This window comes from Alexandromys fortis, unplaced genomic scaffold (genome assembly GCF_014885135.2).
Source record: "Alexandromys fortis isolate MF-2015 unplaced genomic scaffold, M_Fortis_MF-2015_v1.1 scaffold_14, whole genome shotgun sequence".
Taxonomy (NCBI): Eukaryota; Metazoa; Chordata; class Mammalia; order Rodentia; family Cricetidae; genus Alexandromys; species Alexandromys fortis.
The window spans coordinates 12,159,270-12,185,974 of record NW_026067910.1 but is presented as its reverse complement, the minus strand read 5'-3'; the positions used below and the strand labels follow the sequence as shown (position 1 = coordinate 12,185,974).

Genomic DNA, 26,705 nt, shown 5'->3' with positions numbered 1-26,705 from the left:
TAATCTGTGTATCACCATGATGTTTTGGCCTACCAGCAAAGTTTCAGCACATCTGTGTCTGGTGGTTGTTCCATGGCTTCTCACTGACTTTGACTTCCTTCTACCTTGCTATAGGCCATGCCAGTTTTTCTATTCATTAACCAATAAAAGCAACACATATACAGAAGAACCTCTCATACCAGAAAAACATCATATGTATTCACTCATGGGTGGATTTTAGATACAAAGCAAAGAAAACCAGCCTACAATCACAAAAATCCCAGGGAACGTAGACAATTATGAGGACCTTAAGGGAGACATACATGGATCTCATCTACATGGGAAGTATAAAAAGACAAAATTTCCTGAGTAAATTGGGAGTGTGGGGACCATGGGAGAAGGTAGAATGGGAGGGGAGAGAAATGGGGAAAGCAAAGAAAAATTTATACCTCAATAAAATCAATAAAAAATTAAAAAAAACAAAAAGTCAATATAGCAATGTCTTATTTAATCTTAAAAAAGTTTTTTACTGGTTCAAAGCCTGAATTCCTAGTCCCCTTTCTCATCCAGAGAGTCTAGTTTTTAAAAGTCAGGAGATTCCTTTATATTATACCTTCCTAAAGTACTCATTCAATCAACAAAGTCTGTTATTCTTAAGTTTTGGTACATACTCATGTATTTACACAACAAACATATATATGTACACATACCCCTTATATATAGAGTGATGGTTAATAGTACTAAATTCATGTGTCTATATACCTATATATGATATTTATAGGCATACAAACACATACATACTTGGTTCCAATACTGTCCCTCATCCCTCTCTTCCTCCCCATTTGTCTCTACATATATGTATGCAGATATAGATATAGATATAATAAAGTAGATATATATTTGATATCTAAACATAAAATAGTGAAAAGGGTTTCTTGTTCCATCTCATAATCAGCATAAAAAATTTCTTAATTACTTTTAAAATTTTGTTTCTTTCTTAAGTATATTTTGAAATGAATTTTATATTTTAAAATTTTTCCTTGTTTTAAGAAGTGAGTATTTGATATTCTATACTTCAGAGGCAGTGAAGAAACTTGTGGACATTAAATTTAAGATGACAACATGTCTTCAAAAGAAGTTGTGGATATGAGACTTGAACTTAGCAACAAGTTCAATACTTAATATAGAAATCTGGCTAACAGATGTTTAGAGATGATCATTTAAATTATGAAGAAAAAAAGTTTTTCAAGTAAAAGAATGTTCAGAGAGAAATAAAAAAAGTTCAACGACTCTAATTCTCACTTAAAAGGCAACACAAGGAATCAGAAAAACAAACCAAATAAATGATAATTGAACAAATAAGAAAATAAACAGCTGAAATTAATAAAAAACAAAGTATTCAAATAATTGGATAATTCAATTCTAGTATTACAAAAGAACTACAACATAGTTAATGCTTACTATCAGAACATCATTTTATATTGCCTAAAGCAGAATATATTTTGAAAAATTGATTTTTTCCTAATTAGTTTATTTGTAGCTGTGATGAGAAATGTCTGTCACAGTTCTTTAGTCGCTTGACATCCAGTTGGTGACATTCTTTGGTAAGTTAAGGAAGTGGAGGCTTATTGGAGGAAGTCCATAAGCAGACTTTGACGCTGCATGAGTTGTGCCACTTTCCTTTCATTCTCTCTGCTTGTGCTTCCTGCCCCAGTTCCTAGGCATGTTCACCTGCCATGATGACTCTTACTGGGAACCTTAAACTCAAACAAACCCTTTCTTCTACAGTTGCCTTGCTCACAGTGTTTTTCCTAAGCAACCCAAAAGTAACTAATATACCAAGGAAAGTAAAACCTAAAACAAATATGGATCCATTATACTTACCTGCTGGTATTTATCAAAATTAGTCATTTTCTTTGTGATAGCAAGTATTGAACCCATGTTCTCCAGCTTGCTAAGTAAGCATTTTACCATGTAGCTATATCCCAGTCTCATTTTATTTTTTTGTTATTGATTTTTATTGAGCTCTACATTTTTCTCTGCTTCCTGCCCTTCCCCTTCCCTCCCTTTCTACCCTCTCCCATGGTCTCCATGCTCCCAATTTACTCAAGATATTTTGTTTTCTATTATTTCCCATGTAGATTAGATTCATGTAGGTTTCTCTTAGGGTCCTCATTGTTGTCTAGGTTCTCTGGGACTGTGGTTTGTAGGCTGTTTTTCTTTGCTTTATGTTTAAAAACCACTTATGAGTGAGTATATGTGATAATTGTCTTTCTGGGTCTGGGTTATCTCACTCAATATGATGTTTTCTAGCTCCATCCATTGCCTTCAAAATTTCAAGATGTCATTATTTTTCTCTGCTGTATAGTACTCCATTGTGTAAATATACCACATTTTTAGGGGCATTTAGATTGTTTCCAGATTCTGTCTATGACAAACAAAGCTGCCATGAACATAGTTGAGCACATGTCCTTGTGGTATGACTGAGCATACCCAAAAGTGGTATTGCTGGGTTTTGAGGAAGGTTTTATATTTAGGGAGTATCACATTGATTGCCCAGGGTAGTCTTCAACACTTTCTACAACTCAGGCAAGACTTGAACCTGGCATTTTTCTGATTGTCTATCTAGTAGCTATGCTATGGGGGTTACAATCATATTTCACTTAAAAACAAACATTAGCTTTTGAAGAAACATGAATATAAGTAAAATGACTATAACATATGTCATTTTCACATACAAGGTCATAGAAGACAAATTTGATATAAACATTGATTTCACTAAACATGAGTATGTAGAAACATTGGAATCTTTCTAAATGAATAATGCATTTGTTGAGTTAAATGCAAAACTACAGTTGCTCTAAGAGTCCATTATTCTGTCTACTACTCATTTCAGTTTTTAAGGATTTGTTCTTATAAGCCTACAGTGTACGAAAGGTTTTATCTTTTTTTGCTTCTTATAGAAGAGAACAGTTTAGTCCCCAAAGCTTGAACTGAATGTATTATCTGGCTCTTTCAGATGGCAATATTTAAAAATAAATTAAATATAGACCCTAAAAAAAACAACTACAAAAGTCATTAAAATGTAGCAGCCTTCTAGAAGAAGCTTGCATGTACTTCTGAATCACACACACACACACACACACACACACACACACACACATGCAATTAGATATAGTTAAATACTGTTGCCAAGGTTTCACCAGGTTAAGTCTCAAATGTCTAGTGATATCTGACAGATATGTACCTATGTCCTGTCCTTCATCTCACAGGTTTAAATAAAAGCAAATTCATCTGTGCTGGGTATAAAGTAATCCCATTGCCTGCCTTCTCTGTAAGATTTTTGTTTTGTCCCTGTAACATATGATCACCATTGACCAATGCCTCTCCTCAGAAAAGAGAGGCATGGATGGCTCTTCCAAACAGCCTCTTTAGAAGGTTTGTTGATGCGCAGCTTCAGTTGAAGCAGGATACATTTTTTTTTCACATCTAACAATTTCATTTTTTCAACACTTGAGCAGACCAATATGTTTGTCCTAATGTGTTATTATGAAAACTTATTTTCTCATCCCAGGTTATGAAATGAGTAAGTAAATCAGTATAGTACATGTGCTTTTGTTCTGTTAGGTACTTTGAACCCAAAAATTACTATTTATTAAATAACATATCTTTCATCTTTTTGCAATAATTCAAGTTAGTTGATGGGTAGGATAGGTTTTCATTTCTATCTGAAAAATGATAAGAGAATAATAATTGCCTAGTATAATTTAATGAAATAAGACTACATATGAAAACTTCCCAAAACTACTAACGCAACTGCTTCATTGTTATTTCTCTTCATGTTTAATGTTCAAAGGTAACTTCAAACAGCTACCATTTACATGAATTGAAAGTCTACTTCCTCTTGGTTTCCAAACAAGACATCTATTAAAATCCCAACTCAAGGAACAACATAGTATATGATACTTGATGATATTTAGTTTAAACACTATCATGGTAGCTACTGATATAAATTATGTAGAAATTGTTACCTTTTCATGGATATTTTGTTGCTATGATATATTCATATAAGTTATATATTAGCATATGTACACATATATATTCCTATTATATGTTATTTTAACAGAAACTTAAAATGTAGTTTCTCTATTTGATAAAAATGAAACTAATTTTTATCTTTCTTGAATCTTTTACAATTTCTAACATAGTCATTAAAACTTCGATAATGATGTATTTTCATAGCACTAACCATATAACTATCTATAAATAACAACCAAAGTTCAAACAGCTTAGTCTCACTTACTATATTATTGTATCAAATAATTACTGATTATGGACACTGAATTTATTCATAGTTGTATGCAGTTCATAATTATATGGAAAACTGTTTGCTTAGAAAATTAAACTGAAAAATACTATAGAAAAGATAACCCAAATTTTGATCCCTATAGAGGTAACTAAAATTTACCTTTAAGTTTTATCATTTCTTGCCTATATTTGTTCTAAAGCAAATTACCTATTTTCATGTTTTATGGAAAAAATACATCTGTCTCATTATATACATCTCATTAAATGCCTTCTCTTATTTGATTTCCTGTATTTATCCCCAAGATTCAAGTAATGGAGCATTCAGATAGGAAACACACTGTCTTATTCTCTAGTGGGTTGAAAGTGCTTTATGTGCTGTAATCTGGCTACTATACGTAGGCTCAGCTGAGCCCTTATTGATTTGTCGTGAATTTGTACATCTCAGGCACTCATGCTTCTTTCTCGCATTATATTCCTCACAGTGTGGGCTACTTGCAACAAACTAAAGAATTAAATGCCACAATCACACTTTCTTCAAACCCTCTGAGCATCAAAGAAAACCCAGAACAGATAACTATAGAACTTAGCCCTTTACAGTTTTATTTTAGACTCTTTGTTAAAAGGAGATGATTAAATTTTCATGTATTCTGAAGCCGTGGTGGACAAGAAAATACTGTTAACTGCTTCATTGCTGACGACAGACTATCGTTAGAGGCCCGTAAGAAAAAGATTTCTCTCTTTGGCTTGCAGCTTGCTTGGGCTTTAGGCTTTTAGGATGTTCCCTCACAGAGGTTTAATGATCTTGTTCAAAATCATGAGATCCCAGCCTCTATCCTGTCTCTGCAGACACACGAGGAAAGTTTGCTATCTCCAGAGAACATCAGAGCACTCAGCTTTCCTCAACTCTCGTGCTCTGTGTTTTCATGTTAAAGAAACTGTGGTTTGCTAAACCACTTCACTCTCTCAATACTCTTGACATCTGACTTACAATTTTAAGGTGATTTTTTTAAATAGAGAATATTGTTAAGTCTCATTCTAATGTGGAATTTTTTTGAATACAGTGGGTTACAGAAGAGCATAAATATATAAATGGGGAACTAATTCAGGTCCCGGGGAAAGCATACTGCCTTTTAAGCCGTGATTCCATCTGTGTTCCTCCTAGAGTAGCCAGAACAATTTTTCTCCATTGGTCACAGCCCCTTCCCAGATGGGCTGTCTGCTGCCACAGCATATAGAATGACTCTGTGAACAAATCACCAAGTGGTCCTTCGCCAGGCTGACTGTGTGGAACTAGACCCAAATCTGATCATTAAATATAACCCTAGATTCTTCCTCATCCCACAAATTCACACTCATTTTCTCTCCATCTTTTGTCATCGAACCGAGATAAATCAAAATGATTTCTACTTTACATTAATCCTTAGCACAGATCAAATGATAAGCGAACACTATTAAAAATGCTGAATGTTTTGTCAAATTCCCACTTACATATATATTACCACCCCCTATTTCTCTAGCCTGACCAGATATGTAGACATGGGGAAGTGTTGTCAAGAGGCTTTTCTTCTTAGTACTGTGTTTAAAGATGTCCGTATCTTTCTGATATTTGCTAATGTGATAGTGATAACAAGAAATATGTCACAACTTAGTTCTTTCAACATTAGCAAGAAGAACAAGACATGAATTCTCTCCAGAGTCAGGATTTACTTAAATTGATGGTCTTGTTTGAGCTATTTGCTGCAACTTACTATATATAACAATGGTGCCTTTAGAGGTCTGCAGACTATATCATTTCAATTGTCAATGAATACATGTTAAAATTGCAACAGTGCTCCTCACACATTAACTAAACAAATCACAGTGAAAACAGCAATAGTTTTACATCTTTGATACTATGTTAGAACGGTGTATATATTTTATTCACATCTGTAACAATATATTTCTTTCTGATAACAGTTTATGGATTGTCTAAATTATCATATTATGATTCAAATTGAATCAGGAAAACATTGTTTAATACAAGGAAATGAAGCAACTTCAAAATCTTAGAGATATTTGTCTCTGAGAAATATTATATTTGGCCGTAGAATTCTCTCATGAATGATAAAAAAAGCATATTTTATGAGCAGTGTTATAACTTATACCTCAAGTTAATTCTGCTAAATGGCATCAAATACATCTTTGTGATGATAAAGCATAGAGGTAAGACTGAGACTTCCTTTAATTCACCTTCACCCACTATATAGAAGACGAGAGCTGGAGAAGACTCGGCCTAACTTGGAAGGAGATTTATTAACACAGGGGTGATGACTTAGCAAATCAGTTGGCAAATTACCTTTGAGAGATCCCCCGCCTCCAAATAGAAGCAGATAACAAACACATTCCACGTCACCCAGAGGACTAGCCAGACAGCGTACTGTAAAAAAGGAAAGAAAAAAGAGCAGAATGAATATACAACTAGCCAAGGCAGAGGGCAAATAGATCTTGAACTTCTGAAATTCAAATCAAAAGATTAGTTAAAAATACCAGGTATTGATTCCATCTAAGAAAGAGGCATATCTATCTATCTATCTATCTATCTATCTGTCTGTCTGTCTGTCTGTCTGTCTGTCTGTCTGTCCGTCCGTCCGTCCGTCCGTCCGTCCGTCCATCCATCCATCCATCCATCCATCCATCCATCCATCCATCCATCCATCCATCCATCTATCTATCTATCTATCTATCTATCTATCTATCTATCTATCTATCTATCTATCTCTATCTTGATTTCTTATAACTTTTTAAGGTCTCATAATTCAGAAAATACTGAAGGATCACCAGGCAATGGTGGCACATGCCATTAATCCCAGCACTTGGGAGGCAGAGGCTGGCAGATCTCTGTAAATTCATGCCAGCCTGGTCTACAGAGTAAGTTCTAGGACAGGCTCCAAAACTACAGAGAAACCCGGTCTCAAAACAACAACAAAAAAATAGTGGAGGATCATTTCAGTTTTTTTTTTTGAAGCAGAAGAAATAATTGCCTCCCCATTAATAAAGAGATTTTAGTTTGCAGACATGGAAAGAACTGAACGCTCAGGTAGACATTCTAAATGTTTAAACAGAAAACAGTTTTGTTTAGTAAACATGCCTTTATAGTGCATATGCAAACTTTCTTCATGATATTCAGGCTATCCCCAACACATCAGTCCTCACGTCCATGGCCCATATATTATGTATTTTTTAGTGTTTCACTTCTTTGTTCATCTTTCCATGCTATCCTCTCACCAACCTCCTGACATAACAGTAACCATTCAGCAATCATTCCCACCTTCATTCTGTTGTCTGCTTAGCGCGTATTGTGCAGCAGCAACAAATTTTCTTACCAAGTCACAGTTCTGACCAGTCAAACAAATTATTTTAAACAACTTGAATCGCTATTTTAAAGCACCGCAGATAACAATTACCCACAGATTTATGTCAAATGAAAAAGATGATTTTTTAAGAAGATGAATATCTCATAATAATCCTAAGAGTATGTGTAATGTGAATACAAAGGTTATGGAAATAATATATAGTTTATCTTGAGAAACAGAACATGAAATCTTAAAAATAAAGAGGTGATGTTTTTTTCTATAAGAAATTAATGAGACTAACTTTCAGACTCAACTAAGTTTAAATCTGGGGATTTACTGGAAGGACGATATCAACAAGGAAATGGCAAGTGTGGGTATACTTTATCAGTTGAAATCACAGAGTAATGTTACCTCCTGCTAAATAAACCTATGACTTCCATCTCTTTGATAATTGGTTCCATACTTTTATAATATTATTCATGAAATTATCCAAGAAATTTTAACCATACTGTCTTTTAAGTCACTTATTTGAACTCATCCCTGTAGACATACTGTATCCCAAACACATCGTTGACTTTCTGTTCCCTGGATTTAAGGTCCATTTTTCTTCCTGGGGTCCTTTACCATGTAATTCCTTCATCATTGATTTTTTTTTTCCGTTTCTCAACACATTACTCTTCATATCCATCAATATTTTATTTTTCTTCAAAGGTCACCTAAAATAACACTTGCTGACAGACATGTAGCTATATCTGAATGAGCTTTTCATAGTGTTTTTAGCTGATGTTGCTGTCTTAATTTCAATTCTCTACCATCTTTACTTATATATAAATATCTAATGTACAGACAATATTATCTTTAGGATATAGTATCTTTAGGATACTATATGTTCATCTACCTAAACTACTAATACCTTGGATAAAATAAACATTCAGAAAATATTATTTTTAATTCAGTGAGTGAATGAGAAGAAATTAAGATAAAATATTATTTTTAGTTTCAGAATGCAGACACTACTCATAGACATCATTTTTGCAAGCATACTGTCATCATCATCATCATCTTATTTGAGGAGTGATAAAATTGTTTAACACTAAACAGTGGTTCCACAGCATTTTAAAGATGCTTGGTTGTTCCAAGTACTGTACAGGGGTGTTGTTCTGTTCAATGTAGAGCGAAGATGGCCAAATGCTCTGAGAACAAGGATATTTGAGATGCTGCCTAGAGTGCGGACTGAAAACTCATGGAATGAGAACTCATGAGGAGATTCACAAACTGAGTAACTGCAGCAAAAGAGGATCTTGTTTTGCAGAATAAGGATACTACAAAACATTTGAGTTTGATCAACCTGTGTATTTAGATAACTTAGTTTATTTTTTAGTTTACTAAAATGGGGAGGTTGTTATCGAGTACTCGGAGGTAAACTTGAGTAAAAGTAAATACCTTTTTAGATATTTAGTGTATAAATATTCCACAGATTGCCTTTCTCTCTAGGTGCTTCCTACTCTCTGCAGATTATAGTCACTGTATATGACACATTCTAGATTTGCTTTGATTTCCTGTAATTTGGTCATGTTTTTCCTGAAAAAAAAAATCTTGCCCTTTTCAATGTCCTGAAATATTTCACCTATAGTGGTTTCTAAGAGTCTCGGGCCTTGCATATATTTGATAAATAGATTTGGATTTTAGTTTCAGAAATACAATGAACTTCTGGATACTCATTGATAACTCGATGAATAAAAATTTACCTATGGTTTGCAATCATTTAGTTAAGTTTTCTCTAAAAATCAGTTAAAGAGAAAAAGGTAGGAAAACTAAATTTATGTTTTCCTTTCTTCACATTAACACAGTTTTCCCTTTTTAAAATGATGGATGGAAAGCTGAATAGATCCTACTTAACTGATTGATCAGTTAGGAGGATGGCCAACTATTTGGGATGAGTGGGTGAAGTGCTTTTCATCATACAACTCAAACGCCTCGGAAAATTTGCCATTGGCAGACATTAAAGAATATTAATGCTAGATTAAGGGTGAAGCGAAGAAGCAGAACCTTACATGTGAGAGCACTGAGATAAATCTTCAAAATCTAAGAAGAGATAGATAAAAGCAAAGAATGTCAATGCAATGGTTTTTTTTTTTTGGAAATTTCATTTTCATTTTATTTGTATGATTTGTCTGCTGGGTCTATGTAGCTCTCAAGTGTATGATGTCAGAAGAGGGCATCAGATTCTCTGGAACTGTAGGTACAGATGGTTGTGAATTGCCATACAGGCTCTAGAAATCAAACCTGGATCCTCTGAAAGAGCAGTTAATGCTTTTAATCACTAATCCATTTCTCCAGCCTGATGCTGTGGCTTTTTATATTACATCCATGAACTTACACATAAATTTATCAATTAGTGGAAATATTACCTATATCTCCACAGGTACTTGGGATACTGGTTTATCCAATAATATAATGAATATATAAGTACCATTATTTTTCTAATAGGAACTAATATAGTCTTTATAGTCTTTCTCAATTTATACGTTAGTGCTTACACATATTTTACATATTAATTGCCACTTGTATTCTGTTTTGTTAAAACTGGAGCTCAAAACTTTTGGTTTATAACCAAAATTTAATAATATTATGGAAGGATGGCTATGATCAGATGTCCCCTAAAAATATATCACATAGAAATTAAGAACATTGTACATGTTATCTGCATCTGTCAATTAGGAACTCTATAGAACTATTCCAACTATATGATATTATTGAGATTCAGGATCTGTAACTAGTTATTAATAATTGGTAACTCATAGGGCTTCTGTGAGACTAGGTGATGGAATGCTTCAAAGTTCTCATTCCTTGCATATCTAATAGCTGTTGCCATTTTATTATAAAACTTATGTTAGTACACCACACTTTGTCAAAATAAAACAGCAGTAATACCAAAGTTTTATCAACTCAGATGCCATGAAACACACTCCACTAATGTGTCTAACACATCAATCTACACAGTTGACTTTGCAACCCAAAGTTACTAATCTTAAGGTAATATGATTACACTTACCTTGAAGGGTTTTTTTTTTTTAATCATTTGCCCTTTCACTTAAATTAAAAAAAAATTATATTTAGATAGGATTTTCGAAGGAAGCATTTACATTTTTAGGTAAAAACAATAATTTTTACCTTGTATTTAAAATGTCACACACTTATAAATCACATTCTATATCTTATTCTATCTTTCTTTTGTAGTATTTAAGATTATGCACGTCCATATTATCCAAAGTAACACAGAAACACTTATTCCTTTTCTATCTTTGTATTTCTTAGAGTTACTTTTATTTCTTTGTATATTTTACTACAATTCAGGTGGTCCCAGAAAACAGTAGATTTTACAGGCTTCCAAAAGAGTCATTGCTTTTAGTGCTCAGGACCCTTCAACAAATGGGGAAAACACTAGGAAAGTGTCTTAGTGATCCTTTTAATTCACTTTTTGTGCAAAATTGGGGGTTTACTAACTTATTCTATTTATCTTGATGCATTAATTATATCTCATTTAACTAGTTTTTATATCCTTACTACTTCCTCCATTTTTTAATTTTCTTTTTGTAGTCATACTTTTTTTTTCAATAGCTAATGGTGGAATTTTTCTGGACCAAACATGTTCCAATTGGATATTGACAGTTGCTTGAGTATTGATGAAGATATTTGCATATCTTTATAAATTGTCTGGCAGTGATCTTTGCCAACACACTCTATTGTTATTCCTATTCTTCATTTCGTTCATGTAATAGAAATTATAAGGGTCTGTAGTAACTTCTTTCTGCTTGCTACAGTGCTTGGATTAACAATAGCTGACCATTGCTGAGCTTTTATGTAATTGAAAATGCCATTCTGCCTCGCAGAACTACCCTAACGAGATGATAAAGAATTGTCCTGGCTAGGTATCACCTAACTTGTAGCTTTCTTCAGTAAAACGAATCTTGCCTCAGTCTCATTTTTTTTTCCCGTGAGAAGGCTTATATTTTACTTTTCAGATAAAAGCTTAAAAGCTTTGATCTATTATCTGTGATAAGAGACAAATTCCGCTTTTAGATGAAATTCACTTTTCAAGAACCGATGCCTGAAGCAACCAATAAACCATTTGAGAAACGAATGCAATGCAAGTCTTACCAAAATGCTGAGAACTGTTAGGTACAATGAACTAATGAATCATCATGATTTTCCTGTTGTCTTATGGCTCAAATAATAAAATAAAATTACCAAAATAAAGCAAAACGTAGTTAAGGCTCTTACTCATTGTAGTCAACTCCGATATATTTGTGGTGTGTGTGTGTGTGTGTGTGTGTGTGTCTACATGTGTGCATATGTACATGCACGTGTAGAGACACATGTGCCAAGACAAAGTGTGAATTTCATGTGGGAGCTTTTTCTCCACTTCCATTGTGATATTCTGTGTCATCAGGTTTTCTGACAACCTTCTTTACCACCTGAGTCAACTAACAGGCCTGATATATAACTGCTTAATGTATAGGAATGGAGATTAGGTTTGCAAGGCTAAAATACTAATATATGTTTTATTTGGAAAAAAAATATCGATCACATCTCAATGATACTGACACTACCTTTCCACTTCCCTCATTTACAGTTATAAACAACTAGATTTAACCTTTAGGTTTTTAAAGTGTCACTTCTATTCAGCAAGACAAAGCATGTAATTTTAACATAGTTTGTCAGCTTTATATGCCCAGATATATGTGATTACAATTTTTATTAAGATAAATGAACTTTATAAATGATCTGAAACTATAAAATAGAGAATTGCTTTCCCAAAGCAATCCCTTCTTTTGAAAAACTAAGGGAGAACAAATGTACTTACTACAGACACATTTTCTCATATTTCCTACTAAAATTTCTATAAAGTTAACTTCAGGAAAATAGACTATTTTATGATGTTAAAATAAAAAGACAAGAATAATTTGAAATAGAGATTTAAGTTTATAGTTTGTCTTCCATGTTAATTTCATGTTTAGTTTTCTTAAATATAACCTAATTTGGAAATATTTAAACAGTATTTTTTATTATCAGGAGATGAAAGTGGAAGATAAAGGTAATTGCTTGCCATGTGATATCATAAGTGATTTATTAGCAAAAGAATTGGTCATGAATCAGTTCACATTCATCGGCTACCATCTGAATTTCGAAGATGTGTCAGGGAAACACTACAGGACATGATCAAATTTGTCTATTGACTTCCTCTTGCAATTATTGATATGCAATCCACGAAGTTTGCAGAAATGTTTTCTGGTTTGAATATTTTCCCTAGGCTACACAAGTACTATCAGCAACTAACATCACTGAGACCATAATGCTAATATAAATGTAATAATACGTCAACTATGAGGAACTTCCTTCAAATAATTCTTTAATGCAAAATATGAGGAGGTTAGAATCATTAACAACTAGGTGTCTATAATATAAGGGGAGACATTTGAAAGCTATATTGAAAGATTGCTTCCCAAAAAGAAACATTTCTGCTCAAAATGTTTCGGATCCACTGATGTTTTCTCAATGCTCACCATGTTTTAGGTTAGCTTTCTCATCTCTGAGAGCTACATCACCTGACCTGGTCATCACTTCTTTACCTGTTGTTATAAGGAGCAAAAGTAGACAAAATAATCAATTTATTTTGCAGTTATTGCTTATTTAATGCCAATGGAAGTCTGCATTACAATGAAAATCTGCAAATCCTGTTACAACTAATTTCTGCTGTAGTAGCTCTCTTATATGAAATTGTTATAAAAAATGCACTATCATTATATAATTCAATGCTCCCAGGAATGAACTCTCAGTTAAGATCATCATCTAAAGTCTCTTAGAAATCTAATGCTCTTTTTGCCCTGCTCTGCTATAGGCTCAAAGCAGTTCTTTATTAACTAATGGTATTTACAGCATACAGAGGGGAATCCCACACCAGTGTTATCTCCTCTGTCCCCCCCTCTGCATAGTGCTGAAGTCCTGCCTAGTCTACACTAAATAGAAATCTTGCTTTTTGTTCTATTCTTTATGGATTTCACTTGATGAGGAAGAATTATTTTATAGTCTATAATATACATGAAAATTCAGTCCTGTACAGAGTTATTAGGTTAATTCTCACCTATTTAAACTTCTAATGCTTTTATTCTATTTGTAACAGTTCTGAGAAAACAAGGTTTTTCTTAAATATGTTAGTTTAGTTTGACATCAAAATTCTTTTGGCAATCATACTTGAAAATGTTTAGCTCAATCAACAGTCTATAAATTTTCAAACATTCAGTGGGTATTATTTTAATAAATGTAAAAATGACAATTGATTTTTTCACAACTATAAATCAAAATAATATCCCAGATGTATTTTGTTTGTCTTGAAGTAAAAAGTGCAAGTAATTTTCTTTGATTAAAAAAATAAGAATATTCATTCAGCACAAAAACAGATGTATATGAATATTTTCTTGTGCTTTAACTCACTCAATATTTTTCATGACAAGAAACTTATTTCCCTGTAATTTCTGAAGCTGGAAATGTTCTACTTAAAAGTCTTTGTCCATTTACAATAATTTTGTTATATGAAGACATTCTAATTATTGTGCACACATGAATTTAAGATCTGAAAAATTAATAAAACATAACTTGGTAAAACATACCATATTACATTAAAGCCATAAAAGCTAAAATTTATGTGATGTTAAAATTATATAGTAAATTTATTGAATCCTTATATAGGAGGGTATTGGGTGGTCATTTTGCAATACAACAATGAGTGAAGAGAAATGTATCTTTAATTTGCTAAAACTACAATTTCATTGTTTCATATTTATCTCTACTTGTGATTTGAAGTTGCAGCACCAACTATTTCTTGCCAGTTAGAAAATAATTTAACTCCCATATGTTTTTCTTATTTTTTTTATGTCTTTGTTTAAAGATTCTAATAACTGACTTCCTACTGTTCAAGATTTTTGGATTGCCCCAAAACCACTAATGAAAAATTAATTTGCTTAACTCTTCTCATTCAGAATTTGACGAACAGTCCAAATGTGTTATAAATAATCTAGAAGGTTAGCTGTCATGAATTTGAAGTTTGTCTGTGTTTGGGGTGTATTCACATGTGTGTAGGAAGGTACACGCAAGCATAGAGGTTTGCGTCTTTTACCATTCTTCACTTTACAGTAGCATCTCCCACTGAACCTGGAGAACACATCTACCTGGCCAGCAAGTCCCTGAGTTTAATCATTGTCTTCTTCCCCACCTTCACCCAACATTTGGATTAAGCAAACTTGTATACCTACCCTTTAACATGAAAACACTTTATTCACTGAGAGATTTTTATCAAACCCTGAAGATTTCTATACAATACTCTCGTACTGCTTTTATTTTATCATTCTTTCTCACCCTCCCATTAAAGGTTATGTAATAGCCTTTCTAGATCTATATATATGTAAGTTCCCCAAACATGAAGAATTGTTAGTTTATATTGGAAAACTGGATAGAAAATTTCTTTATTTTCAGACATGAGTAAGAAAGAATTAGAGGTAGGCTGATGTCCTTTAGTGTCAGGAATATCCAATAACATCATATGTGTCTTTGTAAGAGGCAGATAAATGGATTTTTTTTATACAGAGAAGAAAAAGAGATGATGTAAGTGGAACAATAAGAGGTTTGACATTGCTGGGTTAAGTATTGAAAGGTCTTCCTAAGCACCATGACTTTGCAACTGCCAAAACCCCTAAAATTCAAAGATTGATAGGATACTAGAAACTCTTGTTAAGTGGAATCCTGGTTTTACCTTTTACACCAATATCAGACTTTAGGAATCCAGGAGAATTTGTGTGTGTGTGTGTGTGTGTGTGTGTGTGTGTGTGTTTGTGTTTTAGACAAACAAGTTTGTAACAATTTGTGGTGAGAACATGTAGCAAAAGCACAGGAAACCAGCACATCCGCAAATGCAACACTGGAATACATAACACCTAAACACATGTGACTGGGTAATTTGGTTATTGAGAAGTCCTTCTTTTTTTTTAATTATTTATTTATTTATTTATTTATTTATTATGTATACAATATTCTGTCTGTGTGTATGCCTTCAGGCCAGAAGAGGGCGCCAGACCCCATTACAGATGGCTGTGAGCCACCATGTGGTTGCTGGGAATTGAACTCAGGACCTTTGGAAGAGCAGGCAATGCTCTTAACCTCTGAGCCATCTCTCCAGCCCCGAGAAGTCCTTCTTTTTAGCCATTTTACTGCTACTCCCTCGGAATCAGTCCATTGCTAATGTCACAGTGTTGTAATAGGAGTGGTGGGGCTGCTCTGCCCGCACGGCTAGCTTTACCTGAAATAATTACACGAAAACTGTATTCTTTTAAACACTGCCTGGCCCATTAGCTCTAGCCTCTTATTGGCTAGCTCTTTCATATTGATCTAACCCATTTCTAATAATTTGTGTAGTCTTCTCTGGTAACGTGGCTTACCAGAGAAGATCTTAACCTGTGTCTGTCTGGAGTGGGAGAATCATGGTGACTCTCTGACTCAGCTTCTTTCTCCCAGCATTCTGTTCTGTTTACTCCGCCTACCTAAGGGTTGGCCTATCAAATGGTCCTAGGCAGTTTCTTTATTAATAAGAAATCACTCCCACATCATCACAGTGAAAAACAGGCAGAAATGAAATTGTGTGAAGAGGTTTCATATCCATAGAAACAAAGGAAGATAACAAATTACAGAAAATATATGCAGTGCTACTTATTATATTGTTAGAGACTTCTGGGGAAGTTGAAAAGTTAGGAAGCAATGCAAATGACTGATTAGAAGAGACTAGACATCTAGGAGGCAGAACAACTGTCCACTAAAGAACCTGTGATGTATTTCCAAAGTGAAATGCTTGGTTACAAAATATTACTTATTAGTCAAAAGTTTTATAGAATCCACCTTATCCTTTAATAAATAATAACATGTTAAGATTATTTTTTGAAAAACAATTGGTATTCATTGAGTAGTAGTGTTCAGTTTATCAGCTATCATTTTTGTTTTAAAAATTGGGATAGTGCTTAAGCTGCAATTTTTTTATAACAGTTAGAAATTCTGTATTTTTGTAAAATATTTAGTATTCTCATTTTTAACAATTACAGATTATAAGGAATAACTGTTGTCATATGTGGTCCATTAATGTATGGAAGCATTACAGTTAAGCATAAGCTCTTTATGGTCATTTGAAGCACTTTGATGACACTCTAATTCTAGCTGATTTTAATTAGGTAGCATCCATATGTCGGTCCTCAGTTGTGCTTCATGAACAAATTCAAGATGAACTATCTGTAAGACAACCTCATGTCTTATGATGATGACCTATGAAACGACAAAGTCTGGGCTCTGTCCAATCCAGGTTGTTCTTGATTTGTTCAACATTCCTTCATGTCTGCAAACTGTTAGCTGGAAAAAGACATGCATAACATGCAATTTTCTTATTAGGAACATGGGATTAATGTATCAAATTGCATTCATTATGCTCTGCATTCACAAAACTTGACTCTGATTAACTCGAGTTGAATTTATTATACTAAGATTAATAAAAATAAGTTAAAAAGCCTTTTTTAAGGAACGTTTTTGGCTACATACAACTTCATATTGAACTATATTTTACAAAATTCATTTTCTTCCTTCAAGGTGGTTGTTGAATGGTGTTTATGCTCTAAACATACATTTTTGGATGTTCTTAAACATCTTTATGCATAATATGTATATACAGATACTAAGACAATGGATAGTTAAAGTTAGTTCCTTCTGCAACAATTATTATCTAGGGTAGACATCCTTAAACATAATTAACTTTACTATGCCACAAGTTGGCCCTAAATCCAATGAATGACAAAAATATTTTGGTTGTCATATTGTTTCTACAAAATATAAAATCAATCATTGAACCAAAAAGATGATAGCCAAAAGAGTTTTGATGTCCATACAATTACAAGAACATCCTAAGAGAATAGAGAAAGGACTGCCTGCCATGGAACATAAGCACACCTTAAAATTTGTTTTTCTTTAATATATGAAAGTGAATAATCGGTATATTTATCATGAAGTTTATAATTTTGTTTTCCAGAGATACACAAAACCCCTTACTTAGATAATGCTAAACATATAAGAACCCTTCGAGATTTAAAAAAAAAAAGAAAGCTAGCAACAGTTTCAAAATGCATGTCATTATTTTTACAAAGATCTGGTAGATGTATGGTTATTGTAAATATTGATTGAATAGCATATTGTACTTCTGCACCCCCACATTTGGTATTAGAAGCATCACTTGTCTCCCTTGGACAAAGGCTTTAGTGCCTTTGTCATGTTACTTATCACCCTTCAGAAATTTAAAGCCACTCTACTAGTCCACTAAATAGTCTTCTAAAATATGTATGTTACCTTAATTGAGGGATGTGGTCAGTCAATCAATATGAACTTCAAAATGTTTAATTGCTATCTATTGTTTTAATATGAAAATACATATAGAGATCATATAATTAATTTATAAAATATAGCTGATGCTATTTTAATTTAAAATGTTAAAGAAACTTCATTGCTCTTTGATCATTTGTGTAACACTTGATTATAAGAATAGGTAAATAATAAAATCCTCTCAAACATTATTTTGTTATAATAAAATTTTTCAACTTACTTTTACACAGAATCATTTTTAAGAATTACATTTTTCTTCTGTCTCCCCAAAAGGCAACATGGACATTTCTCATATTTCCTGTAGGTTCTGTCCTTTGAATACCTGATTTGGTTGGATGCTGTCAGGACTGAAGCTTTATCATGGTGTCACTGATCACTGATTGATTCATGTGCTACACTGTTATTTGAGGCTTAACAATCCCAGGGTGCCAAGAAGTACAAAGAAATGACAATTCTTAATGAGAAGGCCCTGTGTTACATTTACAGACTAATTCAGTGTTGGAGAGGAAATATTAAAGTTACAAGTCCTTTAAGAAATTTGTACACTTAAATGTGTATGAGATAAGACAACAATGATGGTAAGTCTTCCCAGAAGAGAAAAACAAAAAAACACCAAACCAAAACAACCATTGAACCAAATAGCAACAACAAACACTAAATTTAATTGACTCTTTCAAATTGACTTTTTTAGTGCATGATATATATATCATATTACATTATATATCATATATATATGTATACAGATAGATGATTGATAGATAGATAGATAGATAGATAGATAGATAGATAGATAGATAGATAGATAGATGATAGATGATAGATAGATAGATAGATAGATAGAGTTTGGTCTTTCAAGATGGGGCTTCTCTGTGTAGCCCTGGCAGTCCTGGAACTCACTCGGCAGACCAGACTGGCCTCAATCACAGAGATCTTCCTCCTCTGCCTCCTCAGTGCTGGTATTAAAGTCCTGAATCACTGCCCATCCAACTTTTTTTTATATTTTAAATTGATAGGTAAAAATGGATTGTGTACAAAGATGCTTCAAAGTTTGTATGCGTTATAGAATAATAAGCCCGATAATGAACTTGAACAAATTTACTCACATAGCTACCATTTTTATAGTGATCATATTTATTATCCCTTCCCAGGGTTTTCAAGAATATAATGTGTCATCATTTCATACAGTACATCTGCTGAAATTACTCCTTCCTTTTAACTGGTATTATTTAGTTTCTTAACCAACAGTACCCCATGCTCACTCCTGAGTTAGCATATCAGTATCTGGTAAGCTTACTAGGTTATTTCAGCACAAAACATTTCTCTGTAAAACCTCAAGGTAGTGTTATACAGGTCTTTTCAATAGTGGTCAAATATTTTGTCTGCCTCTACATGAATGTCTTAGATCCCATATACTGCTATGATTTAGAGTGTCATCCTCTAAGACTTGCTTATTTCCTTATTTCATTTGTAATAACCCCATTCCTGTTTTTTTTCTTCTGTTTCAAATAACAGGATTCCTTTTCATTTTATAGTTGAATATTCTCCACCACTCTCTCTGTATCTGTGTGATCATATTCTATCACTTCATTCATTCATTCATTCATTCATTCATTCATATATAGTGATCAGTTACACACCATGGCTAAAGTAAGCAGTTCTGTAGTAAATACCAAAACGTTAATAACTGTTTGATAAACTGATTTGATTCTGGAAGCTAAAAAACTGATAATAATTATGTTATATTTTTATATTAATGTTATTTTAAAATATTTAATGAACTTCTACATGTTTTCCATAATGGATGAATAGAAGGTTCTTAAGATTTTTGTTTCATGGGTCATCTCTCCACAGTCAAACAATGACTAAAAGGTTAGTTGAGAAAAATAAGTTCCAGAAATATATGTCACAGACATTTTAAATTGTGTGCCACATGAATAGTGTCTGAAATTTCATACCAACCTCACTCTCATAGTTGAGATATGAATAACCCCTTTGTGTAGTGTAAGTTTATATAATGCATGTTAGTTGTTAGTTGTTTTGTGACTGCCTTTGTTCTCAGAAGACTGCTACTACTGCAAGGCTTCTGTTTAAGTAACCTAATTTGCTCTAATGAACATCTCCAAAGTCCAAGGACAATAACCCTGGTAATTTTCACATTCCTATAATACTAATTCAATTTACTGGAATCCCTATTGTTCATATTTTATTGTGCTGGATTTATATAGATATATGTGTAAATGTGCTATTGTTTTTAATACACATAATTACATATTGTTTTAATATATGTAACAATTATATAGATATACATAATGTGTGTATGCATGTGTTGTATATAGTANTCAGGACTGAAGCTTTATCATGGTGTCACTGATCACTGATTGATTCATGTGCTACACTGTTATTTGAGGCTTAACAATCCCAGGGTGCCAAGAAGTACAAAGAAATGACAATTCTTAATGAGAAGGCCCTGTGTTACATTTACAGACTAATTCAGTGTTGGAGAGGAAATATTAAAGTTACAAGTCCTTTAAGAAATTTGTACACTTAAATGTGTATGAGATAAGACAACAATGATGGTAAGTCTTCCCAGAAGAGAAAAACAAAAAAACACCAAACCAAAACAACCATTGAACCAAATAGCAACAACAAACACTAAATTTAATTGACTCTTTCAAATTGACTTTTTTAGTGCATGATATATATATATCATATTACATTATATATCATATATATATGTATATAGATAGATGATTGATAGATAGATAGATAGATAGATAGATGATAGATAGATAGATAGATACATAGATATATCTTCATTCTCTCCCACACACAAATAACTGTTTAATAGAAAGATCTATTGATAATATAGGTGTCCTGAGCTGAAATATAAACTACACAATGAATACATACTTACAATATGGTAAAATATCAGTACTTTGACCTTGCTGTTTTTTAAACTAATATTTTTGGATGAATGCAAAGGAATATTTTTTTTCAGATAAGTATACTTTTTCTCATATAACAAGCCTTAGCTACAGTGCCCATGGGCTTGTTCAACAGTGGTGATGTTGATAAACGAAGTGATTCACTTCTATGTCAGCCACTTAGACAGTCAATCATTTTTATTGGAGATAATGACTGCAGAGAGACAAGAACCAGAAGTTCTAGCACTGGGGACCTCTTGACGCATCATTCTAGGAAAGTTCTATGTAAAACGAAATATTTACAATTTCTTAAGGAATGTATCTTATAAAAAGCCATCAGGCCCTTAATGACCATCGGATGACATATCAGGATGACAGGATCCATTTGGTCAAATGTGTTTTTAGAAAATAAGCCCTTAAAATATGCTAAAATAATAAAAAAAATGTGGAAACCTATTTCTATATATAGTATGAAAATAGCCTTAATGTTGTCTAATACGTATCAAAGAATGAAAATAAGGCCATGGGAATAATCTGCAAGCATCTGTATGGATAATTAGGTTTTGATATATACACTACTTACTTTCAGTCTTCAGGATTTTTTTGTTTTGTTTAATTTGTTTTCTGAGAGAGTCTTCAGGTATTTATAAAAGTAACTGTAGAGCAATTTGCTAACTCACATTTTGAGCAATTCAAGGATAAAAAGTCTAATAACCATACTTTTCTTAAATTTTATTTTTCTAGTAAATGATAACTTTGGATTTAGTCCAAATTGTCATAAGAAATCATATATTATAATTTGACCTACACATAGTTATTATACATTCATTCTAATTACTAAATAATTTGCCTGTTTATCCCATATGCTTAGAGTAATTTAAGAATGGTGCTATAATCTTTATTGATTACTTACGTGGGATGTTCCTTATTTCTGCTCCTTGCCTATAGACCATAATTCCAGCCCATTACATACAAACTCATTACCTCAAAATCTTAAAAGTTAGGTAATGTAAGTATTGGAAAAAAATTATTCCAACAAATTTAAAATGATATATCTTGCATATGCTATATTGATATTGTCATCTTTATACATAGTTTTTCTTTGTAATAAGGCCCAATCACAAACAAAAAAACAAAATTTGAATAATTCATCTTTATAGACACATAACTATTTGAGAGATAAGGACCTCTTTTACTGGCTTTTAGCACTCAGACTTTAGAGAGTACTTTCGTTGAATGCCTAGGTGACCTTTCAGGATACCAATATTTTTTCCTCCCATTGCCAGAAATATTTCACATTGGCAATCCATAGGCAAGTTATTTCTCCACAATTATCCTTGGCCACAGTAAACTATCTTGTCCCGGTTATGTATTACTCCAAGGAATATCTTCTCATAACTGGTTTTTGTTGAGGTACAGTTTTCTTAGGCTCGCTCACAATCCTGGAAAGAGCAGCCTGGACTCAGCTCTGTGTGCAGTCCATCGAGGCTTGTGTTTCTACTGGCTTGCAGTCTATCTTCTCCTGCATGATCTTGCTTCCCCAGTCCTTTACAGATGTCATTCCTGGGAACATGCTAATAAATTGCCTACACACAAATCTCTATCTTAATGTCTGTTTCCAGAGGAATAGAACTTATAGCCACAGAAATTAGGAGTTGTCTTTGAAAATAGACACTAAAGGGAGACTTTGGATGTAGATCACCAGACGGCTGGCAATAAAGATCTTGTCACTTGAAATCAATGGTGTAATGATAGTTTGGGGAACGCTATAGCATTGAAACTCGACATTTTTACTGGTGGTGAACTGAGATGACTCATTTAGACATAACTAATGGCAAAGCTGTCAACCAAAGAGCAATAGTGAACTCCTAATAGAGAGCCTGTCTGAGAAAACTAATAGCCAGTGAGTAACAAATGACATCTTAGTCCCCTGTACGAAGAAGTAGAAATGACTCATCTGGAACAAACTGAATCATTTTGATTGGATTGTTGTTTATTCTATGTGTTGGGAAAGACACTTATAGAAATGTATAGAACATTTAGTCTATAGCACAAGAACTTGATAAACCCACTCGATTTTTTGAAGACACATCAAATGGTTAAATTGGAGGGAGTACATGCAAAGTGTCTACCTCTGATAGATGGGAAATGCCCTGTACTGATGGTTATTACATGGTGCTGTGTGTATTTCTCATGGGTAGAATACTTAGATACACAATGGGGCAACAGAGCAGAATCATGCTATCATTGCAAACTGAGAAAAATTTGCTTCTATTTCTAAGCCAGTTTCTGAAGCCCTAGAAGTACCAGGTTCCTGCTGAGGATACTTCCCCTAGATTGTAAAGCAAAAGTTATGTTAAGTTTACTACATGACTGTTGCAAATCACATTAGACTCTGACCAAGACACAAGCAGAGAAGAAAAGTAGCCCGTTCCTGGCAAGAATAATAGACCCTGATCTTCACTGAATCCAGGGCAGAATATAATTGAAAGCAGTATGAAACATGGGTGTCTCCCTTTCAAAGGATATATGAATATATACATGCAGCAATGTATTCATACCATATATATATATATATATATATCCCACTATAACTCTGGCTTCTAAAAAGTAATATAGTATTCTAAAATACTACATTCATGAGGTCTGATTCTGCTTTCCTCAGTTGGGTCTCCCCTTCCATTTCCATTGTTTTATGTTTATCTTGTTCTTTGTCCTTCTATACTCACCAGCAAAGTCCCCCACTAATTTGAATGATAATAAATTGAATTTTATAAGTACCCATTATTTTATAGTTTTGAATATTTCTAGCATTTTGTTTTTCAAATGACTAATAAGAAAACTCCAAAATCATTCAATAAATTACTTCATATAACATTTTTATTCTAAACATATTTCCCTTATGAGTACAAAGCAGCCCAAAATAATATCAAGTTTGTTGAGTGCATCTGAATACATAGGTTTTATTATTCTACAAGCTCTTTAATTTATTTCTGTCACATTATAACTCTGAGTTTAACTTGGAGTGAGTCTATTGACATTTACAAATAATAAATACCATTTATTCCTAGTTGAAAATGTGCTAAATACTATTTTAATAATTTTACATGATTGCTTCATTTAATCTTCAAACAACACTGTTAAATAAGTAGCATTATTATTCATATTACAAAATGAATAAATATACATAAGACCGTGGTGTTGGTATCACCTCTCTATTTAAAATTATGCTAGCTGTCTTAGTGAGAAAATGGAATAGGAAAAAGTAATGCCTTTAGAAGAAACTAAACTTGGTTGCTCATAGATTACGGTATAATTATTTAAGTGAGAGATGGCAATTGGGTAAATGGAACTAATTTGGTGTTCAACAATGAACAATATGCAAAATAAATAAAGGTGTTATCCATACAAATAGCAAAAATTAGAAAGCATTTTTAAAAGAAATGGATTCTGAAATTTTTATCTTACACTTGTTAGGCAGCTGAGAATCTTAAATCTTCGAAAGCCAGTTTAGAATCCAAACAAGAAGTAAATATATCTAGTTGATGTACCTGAGGCTGAACACTAGGAAACAAAAGGTATAAAATGGGAATATGGGTAGATGAACTTCAACTGCTACGAAACCTGAACAGTGAAAGTGAAAGACACTAACTTCTGATGAGTTTCTTGAGACACACATCCATTAAGTCACAAGTGATCATTCCTAAAAAAGAAGGACTTTGTCTAGGTCAGATTGCTTGGCCTCAGTCTCTGGAAGAAGACATCAATGGGACAGGGGGATAAAGTGTTAAAATTGAAGAAGAGTAGAGGGACAAAGAGAGAATGGGAGCTATGCCTGTGGTTACCTGTGCCTTTCTGGTAAGATTGCCAAATTCAGCAGATAAAAATTAACTCCACATAGAACTAAATCAACTTATACTAGGCAATTTAATTTAATTACTAATTATATTTAATCTGTTATTTTTTCCTCCAGTATAGCAGAACTTTCCAGAAGCATAGAATTTGATTCTGAGGGAACAAGGTTCAATTCAATCACAGCAAGCAGATCAAGAATGTAAAATTAAAATGAAGTTAATATTAAAGAGGCTTTGCAATGTGTTTTCTCTGTTTTTGAGAAATCACATATTAGAGACTACAAAGTTAGAAAGGAAATATTATGCCATCATGGAAATATGGGAAGCCATAAAACCACGAGAGAACTCAGCATAAAGTGGGAAAAAAGGGCAAGTTTTGTAAACTACCATATCCCAATGATGAAAAAGACAGAGAGCCTTATAAGCTAAATAAACAGAGAAATTCAACCAGAAGTCACTTCTCACTAATAAAGCCTTGAAGTAAATAGTCTATATTATACAATTAGAAGACCCAGACTATTTGAGTGACGTAGTAAACATTGGAAATAGAAGACTTAGTGATATTCTGAATTTGGGGAGTCCAGTTTATCAACAAGCAAAACTATTCAATGTAAAGGAAACCGATAGTCATACATCTATGAAGTAACAAAAATGGCCCAGCAAGAAGGCTCAGTGAGTAAACGAACTCTTTATTAAGCTTGACAACTTGGGATCACTGGGACCCATACAGTGGAAGGAGAAAATCAAATTCTGCATGTTGTCTTCTGGCCTCTCTGTTTGTGCTATGGGATACATTCTTACATGCATAACAAATGAATAAGTGTAAAATATACTTTAAGGCAAAAGTTGTTTAAAAAGACAAAGCCACAGCAAAATTATTAACTGATCAAATAAGCAGGGAGATGAAATGATAGTATATATGAGCCCAAGGTCAGAACACTCATTTTATTTTGAAGTGTACTTAAATATGAAAATATAAATATAAAGTCATTTTATAATGCCAGTATCACCCTATACTCAACCCTGGCACTGTAGATTGTTTTCTTCTGCTGTAACCATTACCACCAAAAGCAAGCTGGTGAGAAAACAGTTTATTTTAGCTTACATAGTTCAACCCATCCTCAAGAATAGTCAAGGCACCTGGAGACAGGAATTGAACCCGAAAGCATGGAGGAGCAGTGTTTGCTGGCTCATTCCTTCAGATTGTTTAGTTGTCCTTATTCTACAAGCTGGACCTATCTACTTAGGGGAATAGCACCACCCTGGTCAGGTTAGGTCCTTGTCCATCAATCACTAAGAACACACCCACAGACATATCCAAGTGTCATTTTGATGGAGGCATTTCTTTAATTCAGGCTCTTTCTTCTAAGGTATGTGAAGTTGAAAGCCAAGTTTAATCATATCAGGCATACTTACAAATAAAAAATAAAATAATAAGCCAGTATCAATGGTCAATAATAAATGTGCAAACTCAAACAGATACCTGCAAGAAGAATCCAGCAATACATCAAAAAGATAAAATTATAACATGGATTTGTACCACATATGTGAGGATGGTCCAACACTGACAAAAAAATAAGTACAATAAAACATAAACAAATTCAAGGACAAAGTCATGTAATTGGCTTGGCACTTAAAAAATCTAATGAAGCACAAAATTCTCAGTGATGAAACTCTAAATAAATTATGAACAGAAAAAAACACACCTAAACATAATATATAACAAAGCATAACAAACAATGTACTGAGAGGGGAAAAGTCAGAAATATTGTCACTGAGACCAGGAACCAAACAAAGATGTTGTCACTCTTATTTGAGAGAATGGAGTTCTTTTTTTTTTTTTT

At 33.2% G+C, this 26,705-nt stretch overlaps 1 protein-coding gene across 1 annotated transcript in view; it reads right to left on the bottom strand.

Moving 5' to 3' along the window:
• Nkain2 (sodium/potassium transporting ATPase interacting 2) overlaps window positions 1-26,705 on the bottom strand; it is a 1,001,586-nt gene that overhangs the window by 490,867 nt on the left and 484,014 nt on the right. Inside the window, exon 3 of the mRNA XM_050138196.1 lies at window positions 6,623-6,703. Within this exon, the coding sequence (XP_049994153.1) occupies window positions 6,623-6,703 (81 nt within the window). The remainder of the gene's footprint in view (window positions 1-6,622; window positions 6,704-26,705) is intronic.